This window comes from Nannobrachium achirus (assembly GCF_963921795.1).
Source record: "Nannobrachium achirus genome assembly, chromosome: 22".
NCBI lineage: Eukaryota > Metazoa > Chordata > Actinopteri > Myctophiformes > Myctophidae > Nannobrachium > Nannobrachium achirus.
In genome coordinates, this window is record NC_137829.1 from 25,445,957 (window position 1) to 25,461,872 (window position 15,916).

General features: G+C 39.8%; 2 protein-coding genes across 2 annotated transcripts; one reads left to right on the top strand and one right to left on the bottom strand.

The window, feature by feature from the left end:
- The first annotated feature begins 4,000 nt into the window (after positions 1-4,000).
- fastkd1 (FAST kinase domains 1) lies at positions 4,001-10,909 on the top strand. The gene is made up of 14 exons (XM_080752575.1): positions 4,001-4,343; positions 4,901-4,969; positions 5,062-5,187; positions 5,279-5,677; positions 6,004-6,114; positions 6,211-6,342; positions 6,645-7,131; positions 7,256-7,370; positions 7,590-7,718; positions 7,807-7,938; positions 8,741-8,854; positions 8,956-9,100; positions 10,006-10,120; positions 10,228-10,909. Exons 1-14 carry the CDS (start codon positions 4,003-4,005, stop codon positions 10,321-10,323), a joined length of 2,511 nt encoding a protein of 836 aa, XP_080608701.1. The 5' UTR covers positions 4,001-4,002; the 3' UTR covers positions 10,324-10,909.
- Positions 10,910-13,291: 2,382 nt separating this feature from the next.
- On the bottom strand, positions 13,292-15,916 carry klhl41a (kelch-like family member 41a; the record flags this gene model as incomplete). The annotated part of the gene is made up of 6 exons (XM_080752612.1): positions 13,292-13,400; positions 13,521-13,667; positions 14,042-14,227; positions 14,365-14,472; positions 14,566-14,723; positions 14,831-15,916. The coding sequence occupies 6 exons, from the start codon at positions 15,914-15,916 to the stop codon at positions 13,292-13,294; spliced, it is 1,794 nt and encodes a 597-aa protein (XP_080608738.1).

A 15,916-nucleotide genomic window follows, 5' to 3' on the forward strand; every position in this document is an offset into this window, starting at 1 on the left:
TTGTACTGCAGATATATATATAAGATTTTATTTTTCTTCCTGCTCAAACCACACTTGATCTTAGGTATTTTAACATTTGAAAGCGTGCAACAGAAGTCCAGCAATTACCTGGTCATTAGTAGAAAGCACTCGATTTAGACGTACTTTCCCCAACTCGAGCTGTGCATCAGCTTCCTGTGGGTGAATTTTGCTTTCAGATCTTGGCAGCATCTCTGAGAGAGAGAACAAGAGAGTTTGGACCTAACAATGTTACGGTCTCTTTTTCCCACCATGTACTGTATGCACTGAGGAAAAGTGGAAAGCAGTAACACAGGACACATCACACCAACAATCATGTTATACTACTTTCCCAATAACTGCATGAATTGGCACTTTTGTATTCCTTATAGCTGACATGTGATAAATAATTTCAACTAGCACTGTAAATACCATATATTAAAGTGAAATGTCAATTCCAATAAAGTAAATAAATATATTTTAATGAATGTTTAAGGACCTATACTTACGGTACCACATTTTTTAAGCCTGCCATAAAACTTTGGTCCAATATGATTTCAGTGATGTTGAGATCCCAAAGATAACTCGCGGCTGCTGGACACAGTGAAGATAAGATATGCTACCCTTAACTCACACTGTAAAAAAATAAAGGCTCCTCCTACTCTGAACAATAATAGCCACCCTCTAATCCATCTTGTGAAGAAGGCTTTTTGTTGTACAGTAAGGTTTCACATTACTCTGCACCACCAAACCAAGGCAAACACTCTGCATGGTGTATTTATCAAATTAATTGGAACACACTGATGCTACCAGCTGGTGTGAATTCAACACAGAGCTTTCAATCCAGAACATGCTACAATCACTTCACTTGTAAAAACGAGAAGAGAGTTTACACATTTCATACACCAGTAAAAACATAGTGTGAGGAATGACCTCTTGTTAACATTCTTACCTTTATCACTTCCCTCAGATCCTCCTTTTCCTTGAACGAACGACAACAGAAACATCAAGGCGTTTATGATGTACAGCATACGAGGCACATTTTCAGTTGTCTGGAAGTGCTGTGCATGTCTTCTCACAACTTCACCTGCCGTTACAGTAGCTGTTGCCAGGTGACACCTCAAGAATAGGCATATATTCACCTAGGGATCTTGTTACTGAATGCTGGTTAGTTTGGAGTCACTTGACTGATTGCCATAACAATGTTAAAGACAACACACAAACAAGGCAATCACTGATTGGACAGATTTCACTGGTTTGATTTATTGATATGAATGCTCAATTACACTGCACACTGGTTCTTAGCTTCACTTCTTTATTGCTGCTAAACGTTTTGATCAAACTGGTCTATTGAACAGCACCTTCAGAAGTACCTGCTGCTACTTTCTTTAACCTGACATCAGGGCGGCAAGCTATGTATACACCTGCATATGATGCTAATGTTCCTAAAGGGACATGCACACATACATCTGTAAATTATGTTTATTTATCATCTATCTATCTATCTATCTATCTATCTATCTATCTATCTATCTATCAGAGAAGGGTTTATCTATCACAACATACATTTTTTATTTTTCTGCTTTGTTGTAATTGTGTGTATTTTTTCTGTTAAGCTTCCACTTCATTTTCTGCTCTGTAAAGCGCTTTGAGCTGCATTTCATGTCATGAAAGGTGCTATACAAAGTAAAGTTTATTATTACATATCGCAAGAGAGTTCCACATATCACAAAAGAGATAATTGAACTTATATTGTTATAATTAATTTAGACAATTAAGGTTTAAATAGTTTTTGTTTAGATTAGAAGAAAATGTTTTAAGCGTAGCAGTGACAAACTATAGGGGCTTTTAAGCCGTGACATCATGTTGTAGGCAGAGGAGAACTCTGCCCCCAGAGCATTTTCTGTCCCTCGCTATTTCAACAGATCCGAGACAAAAATGACGACTAAAGTATAATTCTAACACTTTCCTTTCAACAACAAAGAGAAGAAAAATGTGTAAATAGTAAAAATAGTAAAAAGATTCACGGAAACTGGGGGCAGAAATTCTCCTCTGCCTACAAAATGATGTCATACTTAACAGCCCCATTGCTACATTGTTGGTTTATATTTATTGTCAATATCAGCTGTAGCTAGGTGCAATGTTTTAGTAGGTTATTCATTGTCTGGGTTCTATGACTATTAGCAACAAACCTAAGGCAGAAAGATACTTCATTATTTGTTTACTCATTATAACATTGTTGCTATCGCATGTGACATGCGATAACAATGTTATCGCATGTCACATGTTTTCCTAATATAGTGTCGCCCTAGTTTGTACACATATGCCCTGCATTATTTGCATGTTTATGGGCCCAATACGGGCTGTAGGGTTAGGACAAGTAAATAAGTAATTTGCATCAAATGTTACTCATTTATCGTGATGGGGGGTTAGATCTTGTAAAACATTGTTCCATTGTCTCAATGAAATGCAAATAATCATAGTTAAAAGTATGCAAGTGCTATAATTTAGATAATTCATTATGATCAGACTTGTTATTGTTTATTAGTACAAGGCATTATGTGTTAATCACTGAGCTTTCTGTCAGTGTCAGTGTCATGTCTGTGGAAACCAGTTCCAAAAAAAGGTTTTGTCCCATCATCCCATGGCTTTTAGGCTATAACATCAGACAATATGAAGACCTTTGAGGGCCTGGTCCTGACCTGGTGGAGACTGAAGAATCCCAGCGAGCAGGCAGAACTGGAAGATGCTGCAATGCCATCTTCATGCTGCAGAGGGCGTACCTTGGCTGGAAAACGTGAAAATACTATCAGACATAGACAGTAGACACAGTACAAAAGTGATGAGTTATTATTGTTTGATAATAATAAAAACGAATTGAATGATGAAAGTGCAAAAATAAAAATCATCTGAACATTTTAATTTGGTAAAAATGTGCCAGAAATTGCAGATTGACTGGAAGTACACGGATAGACTAGAGTAGAATTACACAGATTATTACACATATTCTATTTGTCCATCGCCATCGCTATGCTATGCAGTAGTTAGTAGGCCTATGTGTAGCCCCATATAGAACCTCACCCGTCGCTGCATACTGTTGTCGGAGCACAACAGTATGCAGCGACGGGTGAGGTTCTATGGGGCTAGCCTATGTGTAGCTCTGGTCCTATGTGCACTGCTAATTTGAGAGCTTTATACAGTCTATGAGGCAGAGCTTAATCCAATAAACATCCTTATAAGGACTAAAGGTTGACATTATTGCACATTCGACCGACAAAATACTAGCAGAGCAGAGTAGAGTCGTGGCGGCCGTGGCCACTAATTTATATCAAAAGTTTTGAAAATGCACATGCGCATATTCTCGTCAAGTCTCGGTAATGTGTACATGTATTAGTAACACTACGGTACTTAGACAATTCTGTATGCTCGATTTGTGTCCCTCGTTGTGCCGATCGCTGTTATCTACTCTTGTGTCCACCATAACGATCGATCCACCCGTGATAGACGCTATGTGCTATAAAACATGCGCATACAATGTTTGACATTCCGCGGCTATGTAACTGGCTAGGGAAGTGGAACGTTATCACTTACCTAAACATTGAACAGGGACACTTTTACGGACATTTATATTATTATTATTTAAACATGAAATATGAATAATACATCCTATGTGGAGAGAGACAGCCATTCAACGCAGACGTGACGTTAGTCAATCGTGTAAAGCTTGTTCCAGACACACGTGTGCTCAGTGGGCAAGTCTCAGCAACATCTCCTGATGGACCTATTGCTCAGCTTAAATATGGATTATTACAATCGTTTTTCGGATTGAGGTCAGTGTATCATAGTTTTTGGTGCTACTCCGGACCTCATTGACATAATGGGAGATACCATTACCCTTCAACATATTTGATATTTTATTTTGATGGCCTTGATTTGACAGTATGTTTACATTTTGAACTGAAGTGGTGTGAGCTCTGAGTCAGTGTCTGAGGGCCAACCATGGCTATGATTCGGTTCCGATTAGTGAACTCCTGCCTGCGCAGGGCGCTTCATGCGGGACCAGCAGGGACGAACAGCGACTATCTTCTGGAGAGACTGCACGTCTGTTCTGGTGAGGACCAGGTGTTTGAGGTGGTGGGCAAGAACAAGGCTAAACTCGATGTGAGCCATGTTGGCTGCGCTGTGGGGATGCTGTGGCAGTTCCAGAAGGAGAAACCACAGATGCTGAGGACTGTGGATCGCATCAAGAACCACCCAGAGTTCATGACCCTCCGGGTCCTGGCCGAGAACAAAATCACCCTCATGGACGATTCCATGTTGGTAGACATGCTTTACAGTATTCTCAGGTAAGGAGGACAAGTTGAGGTTCTAAATGGCATCTGGTTCTCAAACCTTTTCCATTTCAAGTACTCCCCCAAATTGACACCTTTTAGCCCGCCGACTCCCATTTGAAAAGACATTCCAGGCCAGGGACCCCCACAAGAGAATATTTTACTAGCTGTGAGATTCCCATTCTTTTCAAGGAACCCCAAGTTTGACATGCATTTTTAAGCTATGGACCCCCATTTAGTAGTATTTTTTAATTGAGACCCCAATTTATATTGTAAAATCAATATTACTCAAAGTGTACAAATGGAACCAAATGGACCCCTCTCAGAGTTACATACCTATAAGGATTCATTTGATTCCTAACTATCATTTTTCTTGGGACCCCCTGGACTTGCCTCAACAACCCCTGGGGGTTCCTGTACCTCACTTTGATAACCACTGATCTAGCCTACTAAAAGTAAGAAACGAGACCGATACTTTCATCAAAAACTGCAACGATAATGGGCCGATACATTGGTCGGGCTCTATATGAAATTGCAGCCTATCAATGTCATCTATCATTGGATTCTTTCAGGCTCAATGTGGACCCTCATGACACTCTTGTTCAACATCTAGTTTCAGAAGCATGGCTCAGATTAGACAGGTACAGTACAATACATCATCATATCCCTCAGTCCATGTGGAAGTATTGTTATTCACTTCACTTGAATCAATTATTTAATTTGTATTTGCCAGATTTCCAATGTCATCCCTCTCCAAGTTCGCCATCTGTCTAAATGATCAACACCTGCAGAATAGCCCACTGATGGGTCGTATCACTGACATTCTGGATCAGAAGCTGTCCTCTATCGATGATGCTAGGTATACAATACAGGCCGGTGTTATGAAATTGCCTTAAATTGTGTTTCCTATTTTGATCTATTTATCTATTCATGTGGTGGTTGTTTTTTAGGATCCTGACCACACTGATGATTAGCGTGTCTTCCTTGGTGTCTCCTCGTTTGCGGGACGCTCTCATTAGCAGGGCAGACGATCTCCTGGACACCCAGGGTACCTCACAAATCAACAACCCACGGAGGGTGGTGCAGTTCCTGCGTAACATCAAGCACAGCAACCGGCCTCTGCTGGAGAAGTGCAACCAGATCCTGGTGCAAAACGTTTGCAGGCTTGATGCAGAGAACATCAGCATCATCATGGGGCTGTATCAGTCACTGCAGTTCAGCAACTGTGACTTCAGACTGGCGGTTAAACAGAGACTCCTAGAACTGATTGACTCGAGCACTGATCCCTTCGCCTTCACCAAACTATTTGTTGCTCTTAGTCCCATGGCCAGTGCAGAAATCAGAGAAGGGTTTGTTTGTATTATTCTTTCAACTGTTAACCACATGAATATCTAACGTTCCTATTCTGGGTGCGAACAATTTTCAGTAAATGGCTGATCTATATGCTCACAACGTGGGGGGAACTACGGTCAATGAAGTATAATATCCTTAATTAAACAGCGTTAAGTGGTTAAAACATTTCTTCAAGTTTAAAGTTTACTTTACTACGCAACACTGGTGTGCAACAAAAATATAAATTGAGCCTTAGTGATTAAGAATTGAAATATTGGCATTGTGAAATATAATCTAACCCATTTTACATATAGTTTCTAATATTCTATTTCAATCCTTTTAGATTGGAAAACACAGCACTCCTATTAGCAGATGAGTTCACTGCCCACCAGGCCCTGGCTGTTGTTGAAGCACTGGAAGAGATTAATAGTAGGAATCTTCAGCTGATCAGCAAGTAAGTTGCTTATCTCTGTCATTGTCATGTAGCATCCAAATAGCTTCTACTGTGTATAAAATGTCATCCATCACCTTATCATTACTTTCTTGACAGGATTGCATCAGTAGTCCAAAATAACCTTCATGTCTACAAGTCAATGGAAGTGGCCAGAATTACTCAAACACTTTATCTGCTGCATTACCAGAACCCTGAGTTCTTCACTAAATTAAGGAATATTCTGATCAAGTGAGTATTATTTTAGATCGTTATCTAATATCCTACATGCCAATTTCCTACATCTGCTTGTTTTGGATTAGGGCTGGGAAATATAAATTGTTATATGAGGCTAGATATTGTCTAAGGCTTTGTGATGGCAAAAGTGTTGTCTTTTCCTGGTTTTAATCACTTAAATTGTCACAATACAATAATATCATCACTATATTGATATCGAGGTACAGTATTTGGTCAAAAATATCATGATATTTGATTTTGTCAATGTGGCCTAGCTCTATTTGGAGTGACTAGACTAATGCCATTTCCCCCCACAGCTTCTTGCAAAACAGCGTCTTTCCTTATGAAGTGACCATGTTGACCCGCGTTTTGTCCATGCTGCCCTGCCCACGAGTTGACGAAGGTGTGATCTCACGGGTGGAGGCGGTGCTCTCCCAGTGTTCTCTCAGTGACCTCAACACTTTAGCCTTGGCGATTGGCAAGTGGGTGCGCAATGACCCCTCCTACCGGCACAACACTCCCAGCAAGTATGTCCGCCTACTGCAGACGCTGAACCACTGTGGACACGAGAGACTCCAAACAACCGACCGGCTGGACGTAGTGCTAGAAGAGCTCAAGTACATCTCAGGAGACTGGTTTGAGGAATTGCTGCTGGAGGAGACCATGGTCACATTACAGAGGATGATGGACCAGATAAACTGGAGTAATGTGCCTGACTTGGCCTTCTTCCTAACCCGGACCAACTATCTATGTACTCCTTTAATGGATCGTGTTGCTTGTGTGGCAATTAAAGACATTGACAAGGTGTTTTAAAGACACTAGATCATTTTACATTTGAAAAAAATAAAGATGTTACATGTAAACAGTAGGAAATGCACACATAACATTAACTGCATAGTTTTTTGTTTTTTTCTCTCTCGTCTTTAAGATTCATCACTCAGCGACGTATGCTACACTGCTACCCTTTGCCATACTGAATTATGATCCTCCTGGAGCAGATGACTTATTTGAAGTTTGCATTCAGCACTTTACACCTCATATCAGTAAGTGAATATTGGTGGGGTTTTTTTTTTTTTTTTTTTGGTATAATCACAGAGTTTACCCAAAGTTCTTTCCAATATAGGATGATCAACGTCCCACAACATAAAAGTAAAACATTAAGTAAAAATGTAAAAGTGAAGAACTGAATAAAACAAATGACAGATTAAAATGCTGTAAAGATTTTAGATTACATTTGCATGTTTTGATCTGTCTGTCTCCAGGTTCCATTGATCCCCATTTGCTAGTGCTTCTTGCCTATGCCTTGGCAATGGCTGACTGTTTCCCAGAGGAACTGATAAGAGAAATCTTTAATATAAACTTTCTCAGCAAGCTGGACTCCCAATTAGAAAGTAAGCATTATTTTAAAATTATCAAAGGCAATTGCATTTTAATTATTCATCTTTAAAACTTCACTAATACTAAAACATCTCCTGGCAGCCCTACATGATGCACTCAACATGCGGATTCGAATGCGGCTTATGGAGCTGAATCGAGCGGTGTGTCTTGAGTGCCCTGAGTTCCAGGTTCCATGGTTTCATGAGCACTACTGCCTGCAGTTGCAGAGGAAAGGTGAAGACTGTTCGTCAGTGTAGAGCTGCAGAGAAAAGATACTCAAAGTCAGGGACCCACAAGGCCAAAAGCTCAAGGAATGGGGTTGAACCTGTGATGTCATGCCATACTTTTTATTTCTGTTGTATCTATTAGTTTGGTCGTTAAGGTCCACGGAATGAGAGGCCTGCTCTGCCGGAAACATTGCGGAAAAAAGGTTATGGCCATTTGTATATTCACTGTCCCATTGACTCCACTATACAGGAAAAGAAAAATATTAAAACATTAAAATAATCTTCTTTAAGTAGCATGTGATGGATCAAACTAGGGGTTCTTCATGATTCTGAGTCCATTGCAAGCAAAACATTCCTTGGGCTACATTTCGGCCACACAAAATTGTGAAAAGTGATGAGTCATCAAAAAACCAGTTTTGGGGGGGGGGGGCAGAAATATTGCCCTAAGAATGTTTTTCATACAAAACAAATGCTTGCAATGGATTCAGAATCATGAAGAACCCCTAGTGCTACTTAAAGCAGATTTTTTGTCTTTTTAAAATATTTTTCTTTTCCTGTATAGTGAAGTCGATGGGACAGTGAATATACAAATGGCCATAACTTTTTTTCGCGATGTTTCCGGCAGAGCAGGCCTCTCATTCTGTGGACCTTAATGACCAAACTAATAGATACAACTGAAATAAAAAAGTACGGCATGACATCACAGGTCATCTCCCATTCTGGGCTTGTGGGTCCCTGGCTATCAATATAAGAAGAAAGTGTTGTCACATCATCGTCACTTTCAATTGTCTGTCAAAAATGTTTTCCAGGGAATGGATTTATCAGTTCTGTCCAACAGCAAATCCACAGAATGCTGGGTGAGATCCTGGGGGGTATTAACTGTGCCCGAGTGGCAGTTCTCACCCCTTATTTCTACACAGTAGGCAAGTAATATGACAATTTTATAGCCATTTCCACAATTCTAATACTACTCCCTGGCTTTCTAAGCAATGTTTTCATTTTGTAATGCACTTTGTTCTTATAGACTTTGAGTGTGTGTTGGACAAGAACCGTCAGCCTGTGCCTTACATAGAGCCGAGCACACTGCAGATCTCCGACAGTGGAAAGGTTCAATGGGGCTCTGGTTCCCTGGAAAAGAACAGGAATGAGTTGCCACCCGGAGCACAGCGGTAAGAATATATTCCACATCAACATTATGACGAAACGGCAAAAACAATTGATCTACAGTACAAGCTTATTGTCATCGCAAGATTCGCAACACGTAAGCTTGTAGATCAACTATTTTCATGCAAAACTGTTGAACAACAATGTATGAAATGGATATGTACCAGGGGTGCACCGGTTCTCGTGTAATATTGAACTGTACAGTTCAATGCGCACTTCATTGTGAAATACGGCTTTCGGTTTTGCTATAAAGTTTTGCTTTATTACCTTTACCACTACTGAAATGGCACATTGTCGGTGTCACTGGAGAGAAACCCTCCCTGCAATTTACATGTTTCTACATTGTCTGTTTACAGCGAGCAACACCATTGGATTGATAAATGACCTTGATGATTAGCGTACTGCATTGAATTGTAGCCTGAACTCCTTGCCTCATTCAAAAGTTTGGTTATTTCCAACACCGCAGCATGAACACAGTACTCCATGACAGCAGAGAGGGAAAATCCTTGTACAGATTCAAACAACCAAAAACTGTTTTATTTCATGGTGAAGTTAGTGACACATGGTTCACTTTATCTCCTTGACAATGACAATTATCAAGGGCAGACAATAAAATACTTTTCGTTTTTTCACCTTGAAACTAAAGAAAAACACAATAATATTGCCATACTGGAATGTGTCTCAATGGAAAACCATTTGATTAAAAGTAGAAGTAAAAAGTATTAAGCTATATATATTTCCAGTATCTCTTTAATTACAAATTATTTCAAAGCAAACCAAAACCAAGACCCAAAAAACCAAGGTGCAATCTGAACCCTGGGCTAACTGAACTGTTGCACCCCTAATATGTACCATGGGGAAATCATGCATTTTTGACATTTGCGTACCACTTCTTGTCTTAACTTGTTAGTGTTGCTGTGGACTTCTTGGATTCCAAGTCGTTTTGCAAAGGTTCTCGTCACATGAAAGGTGAAGCCATGATGAGAAAGAGGCACCTAGAAATCCTTGGATATCATGTTGTTCAGGTGAGAGAGGCAAGCCTAGAGGTGACCAGGTTGAATGTGATGTATGTTCACTTGTATGACATTTGTATAAAAAGTCCAACAACCAATGTTTTTATTTGCACATACAGATCCCTCATTTTGAATGGAACTCCATGGAACTCTCAACACAAGATGCTTGGAAGGAATATCTTAAGAAGAAAATATTTTCAGATCTGCCTTGTTGAAAGGGCCTATTTTTTTGTAAATCAATGTTGCTGTTAATGCTGACTGAGCTCTAGAAGTTGTCATTTTCAGTGCCGTCACAACATATTTATAATGCATTTAATAAACTTCTTATAACACTATATAATTAGCCCTATTCACAGCCCGCCCACTCAGCAAATTTCTCAGCAACTTCCTGGTGCTGACGTCATTTTAGAAGGGGAAATTAATACAGAAATTGCTGGACTTAAAGCCAACAAATCATTATTTCGAACGGTAAAGTAAATTATAATGCTTTGTGCCTTTTACTATCTTGTGTTCTTGACCATGCTAGCCGTATTTTATACTTTACTATTTGGAAATTGTTTTAAATTTGTGATTTCTGTGTTAACTCTATGGGCTTTTAGTAGGGTTTCCCCTTCAAAACGTGACTTCAGCACCAGGGGGATGCTGAGTGGGCGGGCCGTGAATAGGGCTAATTATGTTCTAAGAACTCATACTGTAAATACTCATGCTCATTATAAATGACTTATAAGGTCACACAATGTTATAATGCATCATAATTGCTGGATATTCTTTGGGCAAGGATCATAGTATATTATTGCGACCGTCAGGGAGCAGTTTACTATGAAAACCTCCACCGGCCGTCCGTCCGTCCGTCCGTCACACCTTTGTGACCATCAACAAACGTCACACCTTTGTTGATGTTTAAATCGAAGAGTCTTGGTCAAATACTTCTGTTGGTTTCTGCACTGATCATTTATACAATTCAGCTGTGTTTGCTCGTGTCATCATGATGAGGTCATAAATCAGCCATGCCCAAATATAGATTTTACGGGTTTACATGCTTACTCAGTTATTCGTTATGTGAAAGTCCTATGACGTCTATGATATCTGACATCATCATACATACATTCCCTTTTATGCCCATAAATGGAGATCCCCTCTGTAGAACCAGCCACTGACATCACTGTAATGTCAGGGGAACCAAATCCCTTTTATGCCCATATATGGAGATCCCTGTGATGCCAGGGGAACCAAATCCCTTTTATGCCCATATATGGAGATATGGAGATCCCCGTGTTGCCAGGGTAACCAAATCCATTTTATGCCCATATATGGAGATCCCTGTGATGCCAGGGGAACCAAATCCCTTTTACGCCCATATATGGAGATCCCTTATGTCATCAATATTAAGCCCATATCTGTGAATATCTTTGGGTACCAGATGTCTCCATATATGGTTAAATGGTCCGATATACATCACTGGCCAGAAGATCAAGAAATGGTGCAACCTCGCCCTTTGCTTTTCTCCCTATAGGCATCTTACTGGTAGGTAGTTTAATGAGGAATGCAGTATGGTGGTAGGTAGGTAGTTATGGCCTTTGATGTAAGATTTTCACTTTCTAGGATAACTATATTTGCTATTCCCAGATGATGCCCTTTTAGGGTACCCCTCATGCCCATATATGGAGATCCCCAGGCTTTACTAATTAACATAAGTTTTATGCCCATATATGGAGATCATTGTCCCAATGTCATCAGAGATATGGGCATAAATGGACACAGGCAAACTAGATGGGCTGTATGGATATCCAGATGTGTGATGTAAGTGTTTTATTCCAAATGTGGCACCCCACAGACATATTTCCAGAAACAAAATCCCTTTCATGCCCATATATGGAGATTTCTGATGTCATCAATCCCAGGCCCTGTAAAAAACATGGTTGCTATGGTATGAGCAACTTATGTCTCCATATATGGAGATTCAACTTCAATGAGTAACCATGGCAAACTGTCAACTGCCCGTATGTCTTGATAATTGGTAAAACAAACTTTTGGCCTATTTGTGGAGATAAGCGACCAACGGTCGCTTATCTCCCGATTAGGGAGTCTTACTGGTATAATCATAGTTGTATAAGGATATACATAGTGTGATTTTAAGTCACTGTCTGTTAGTGCTCATTTCATTGGCTGCTTTAAGTAATTACGGTACACTTTCGGAGGTGTTGGCAGAAACATTTTGGTTTCTTGCTAAAAATGTAATGTTATTTTAGCTTTACTTAAAGCACCCAATGACTACTTCAAAAGTACACAATAATGCATTATAACTGACTGATAATTATAATACACTGATTCCAGGCCGGCCACACACAAGAGTCAGGGAGTGACCAATAATTACTTATAGGGTCACTTATCAATTATAAGTAATTACAATAGGGTTGTGTTATGAGTGCATTGAGTATTTACATTATGTTTATAACTGTATAGTGTTATGTCAAACAACTTATTTATACTTGAGTCATTATAAAATGCTTTATACGGTTATGATCAGGAATACTTGAGGTCTTATAATACAGCATTATGAGATTATAATGCAGTCTGTTTATTTTAGACATCTGGTGCATATCAAGTGTTACTGAGAATGTCTTTTGCATATTTATTAAGTGCTCTTTATTTTCAGTGGAGAGCCTAGAGAGAACATTCTGACCTCATAAAAACTTCTAAGACAAACGTGTTTTAGAGACTTTTGTAATGAGAATTATCATTTAGTTTTATAATAAAATGTTTTCTCATACAATTACCTTGTATACAAGTGTTTTTAAAGCAATTCTACTCAAATATAATATAAAGAACCTTGCAGAGGAGGGTCCAGATGGGTAAATGGGTAGCATATTGCACATACATATTTAGTATGAATGAACATGATTTAAAAAAAGGAAATGGGAATTAAAATGAAAATATGATTTATTAGAAAAACACAACAGAAACAGGTATTATGTTGCTAGTGAGCCACAAGTAAAAATAGAAACAAGAACACTGCTTTCACAACCAGAAACAGTTATTTGTGTACAGTATCCTCCAATTATGCAAATGGTAATAATACTGTGTCCCCCTGTTATAACACAACCATAATAGACAATAATAATAATAGTATAAATCACTCAAAACTATTCTCAATCAGTTTTAAGTCAGTTTTGGCTCCTACAGTTACAGTTTTGGCATTCTGGCAGGATTGAGGTGCATGGACACACAAGTGGCCCCTGCTGCATAGCGCATCTCCTTGATCATCCCAGTCCACTGCTTATCATCTTCATACCTAATAAGAAAAGAGACATTTGTGAACATACTGCACAAGTGAAATATACACAAAATATCCTACAGTATAGTCCTAGAATAGTGAAGTATGATTTAATTTAGTAAAGAAATGGACACCTACTGCCAAATGTCAATGACTTCACTGGGGACACACTCTTTGTTCTCCATCTCGACCACAGTAAAGCCTCCGACCGCATACAGCTGCCCTCCACAGCTGACCAGATTGACTGAACTCCTCTCCTGGGGAAACTCTGTGAAGGGTGACCACCTGGAACAAGGCACATTTTGGTTCATTCATGGAAGTCTTCCATATCATTGCTGCCTGGTCCAAATGTATGTAAATCTTTCCAATGATCGGTCATCCCAAAACGGAATTTTATGAATTTCCAGATTCTAGGCAAATTATGTTTAGAATACCTAAAAAATAGTATTCTAAACCCTAACGGTTTTCTGAAAACCGTATGTTTCTATATCAGTATACCTTCACAATCTTTCAAAAATAGCAGATCTACAAACTCAGTGCGGCACTCGGTGCATAGATACAAGCATAAAATAATGGTTAAACGATCTAAATCTAGAGTGACACGGATGCGTTCCAGGTCTGAAAGGCTTAATAAATAAAATCTAACTATATGCACATACTTGTTGGTTCCAAAATCGTAGGCTTCACATGTAGCGATGATGCCGTCGTCATTGACTCCACCAGTCACAATAATCTTCCCATTGTGGATGACTGCCCCAAACATGGATCGTGGTGTCTCCATAGATGCCACAGCCTTCCACTCTGACTTCTTGTGATTGTATGCAAACATCTTATTGGTTGCTTTACTATATTATTAGTGGGATAAAAAGGATTTAGAATATATATATATATTGATGTGAAGTTCATTGTATTACATACAAAATATGTAATTACATGTTTTTATTTATTTATATTTATTCATTTATTGTTGTTGCAGACTTACTTGTCATCTGTTCTTCCTCCAATGCAGTACACAAGTCCATGCTCAGAGACAACACTGTGTCCGTGAAGTTTCATGGGCAACTTTTTGGTTTCAGTCCACTTCATTTTCCTAGTGAGTAGATGGCAGTGACACTAAATAATATGTTCAACATTGAGTATGCAATATAAAATACATGTATCAATTTGGGCAATATATACTCACCCAACATCATAGCACATAACAGAGTCAAGAGACTCATTGGACTGTAGATCTTTGCCTCCTACAGCAAAGATGAGATTGTCACATTCCCCCATAGCAAACAGAGCTCTGGGGGAAGGCATTGGTGGCAGAGCTATCCAGTTACTAGTGAGACTATCCATCTGTGGAAAAAATATTGTTTTGGTTACTGAATCTTTGGAAAATAAATTCCATTAACAATACATTTGAAGAAACTTAACCAACAAGTGGAACAGAATTGTTTAGGTACCTGATAGAAGTAGCACTGTAATGGGGCATCTTTGTCCTCTTCATCTACATACAATCCTCCCAAGACATAGAGGTTATTCTTCTTGGATATCACACTGACGTGGTTGTGTGGGATTAGCTCAGACATTGCAGCCAGGAAGCATTCATTATCAGCGCCATCATAAGCCACAGCAGCCTTGTCACTGATCATCAGCAGCATGTCTTTGGCATACATGCCAAGTCTGTGGTTGTCATTGAGATATCCAGGCAAGATGCTGTCCTCTCCTTCACCATCTTGTTCCGTCTTCGTCTCCGGGAGTTTCCCAGAGAAGGCGTCTTTGACAACTTGGAGCTTTTTGACAAGCTCTGGGTCAGACTTGATGATGTCGTCCTTCTCCACCTTTTCCTTGAAATACTTCTCTGGGAGCAAACGGAAGCGAATGCAGTCGAAGGCTTCGCCCAGTGACTTGGTCCGATTCTCCTTATCTTTCCTGATCCACTTCATCAGGGACTCGAACACAGCCTCCTCTTTCTCAACATTCAGTGCATCTGCTCCAATGAGTGCAAAGAGTTCAGGAGAAGCCAGCTCCAGGAATTCATCATCGTTGACCAGACTTTCAAACCGGTCTGCAACAAAGTCTCGAGCAGCCACTGCCAGTCTGGGGCATTCGAGCAACAGCGCTAGTCTGTAGATGGCCAGGCAGTTGACTCGTGATAGCTTGCTCTGAAGGTAATTTACACAAACAGTGAAGACTGAAGGGATCTGGAAACGGTTTGCCACAGTAAAAATCGCCTGCACATTGTCATCTGTGAGGTCGATCTCTGCCGAATACATATAGTTCACTATCATTTCCATGATATCGGGGTCCAAATTCTCGAGAACAACCTCCTTCTTGTTGTCCAGCTGCTTGCCATCTTCTGAAAAGTAAAGCTCGCGGAAATAAGGACTGCATGCTGCCAGAATGAGCCTATGGCAGGGAAGGCTTCTGTCCCCTACTTTAAGTACACAGTCAATGAGCTTATTCTCAATCAGGAGCTCTTTTAGCCCATCTTGGAGCAAAGTGCTCTGAAACAAGCGAAGATCTGCCCTCAAGCCTGTAGGATCCAT

Excerpts from the sequence above, each read along its gene's own strand:
- fastkd1 (XM_080752575.1), top strand. The coding sequence starts at position 4,003 with ATGATTCGGTTCCGATTAGTGAACTCCTGCCTGCGCAGGGCGCTTCAT. Across the intron at positions 8,855-8,955 it reads CCCTTATTTCTACACAGTAG|ACTTTGAGTGTGTGTTGGAC; the intron begins GCAAGTAATATG and ends TTGTTCTTATAG. Across the intron at positions 10,121-10,227 it reads TTGGATATCATGTTGTTCAG|ATCCCTCATTTTGAATGGAA; the intron begins GTGAGAGAGGCA and ends TTGCACATACAG.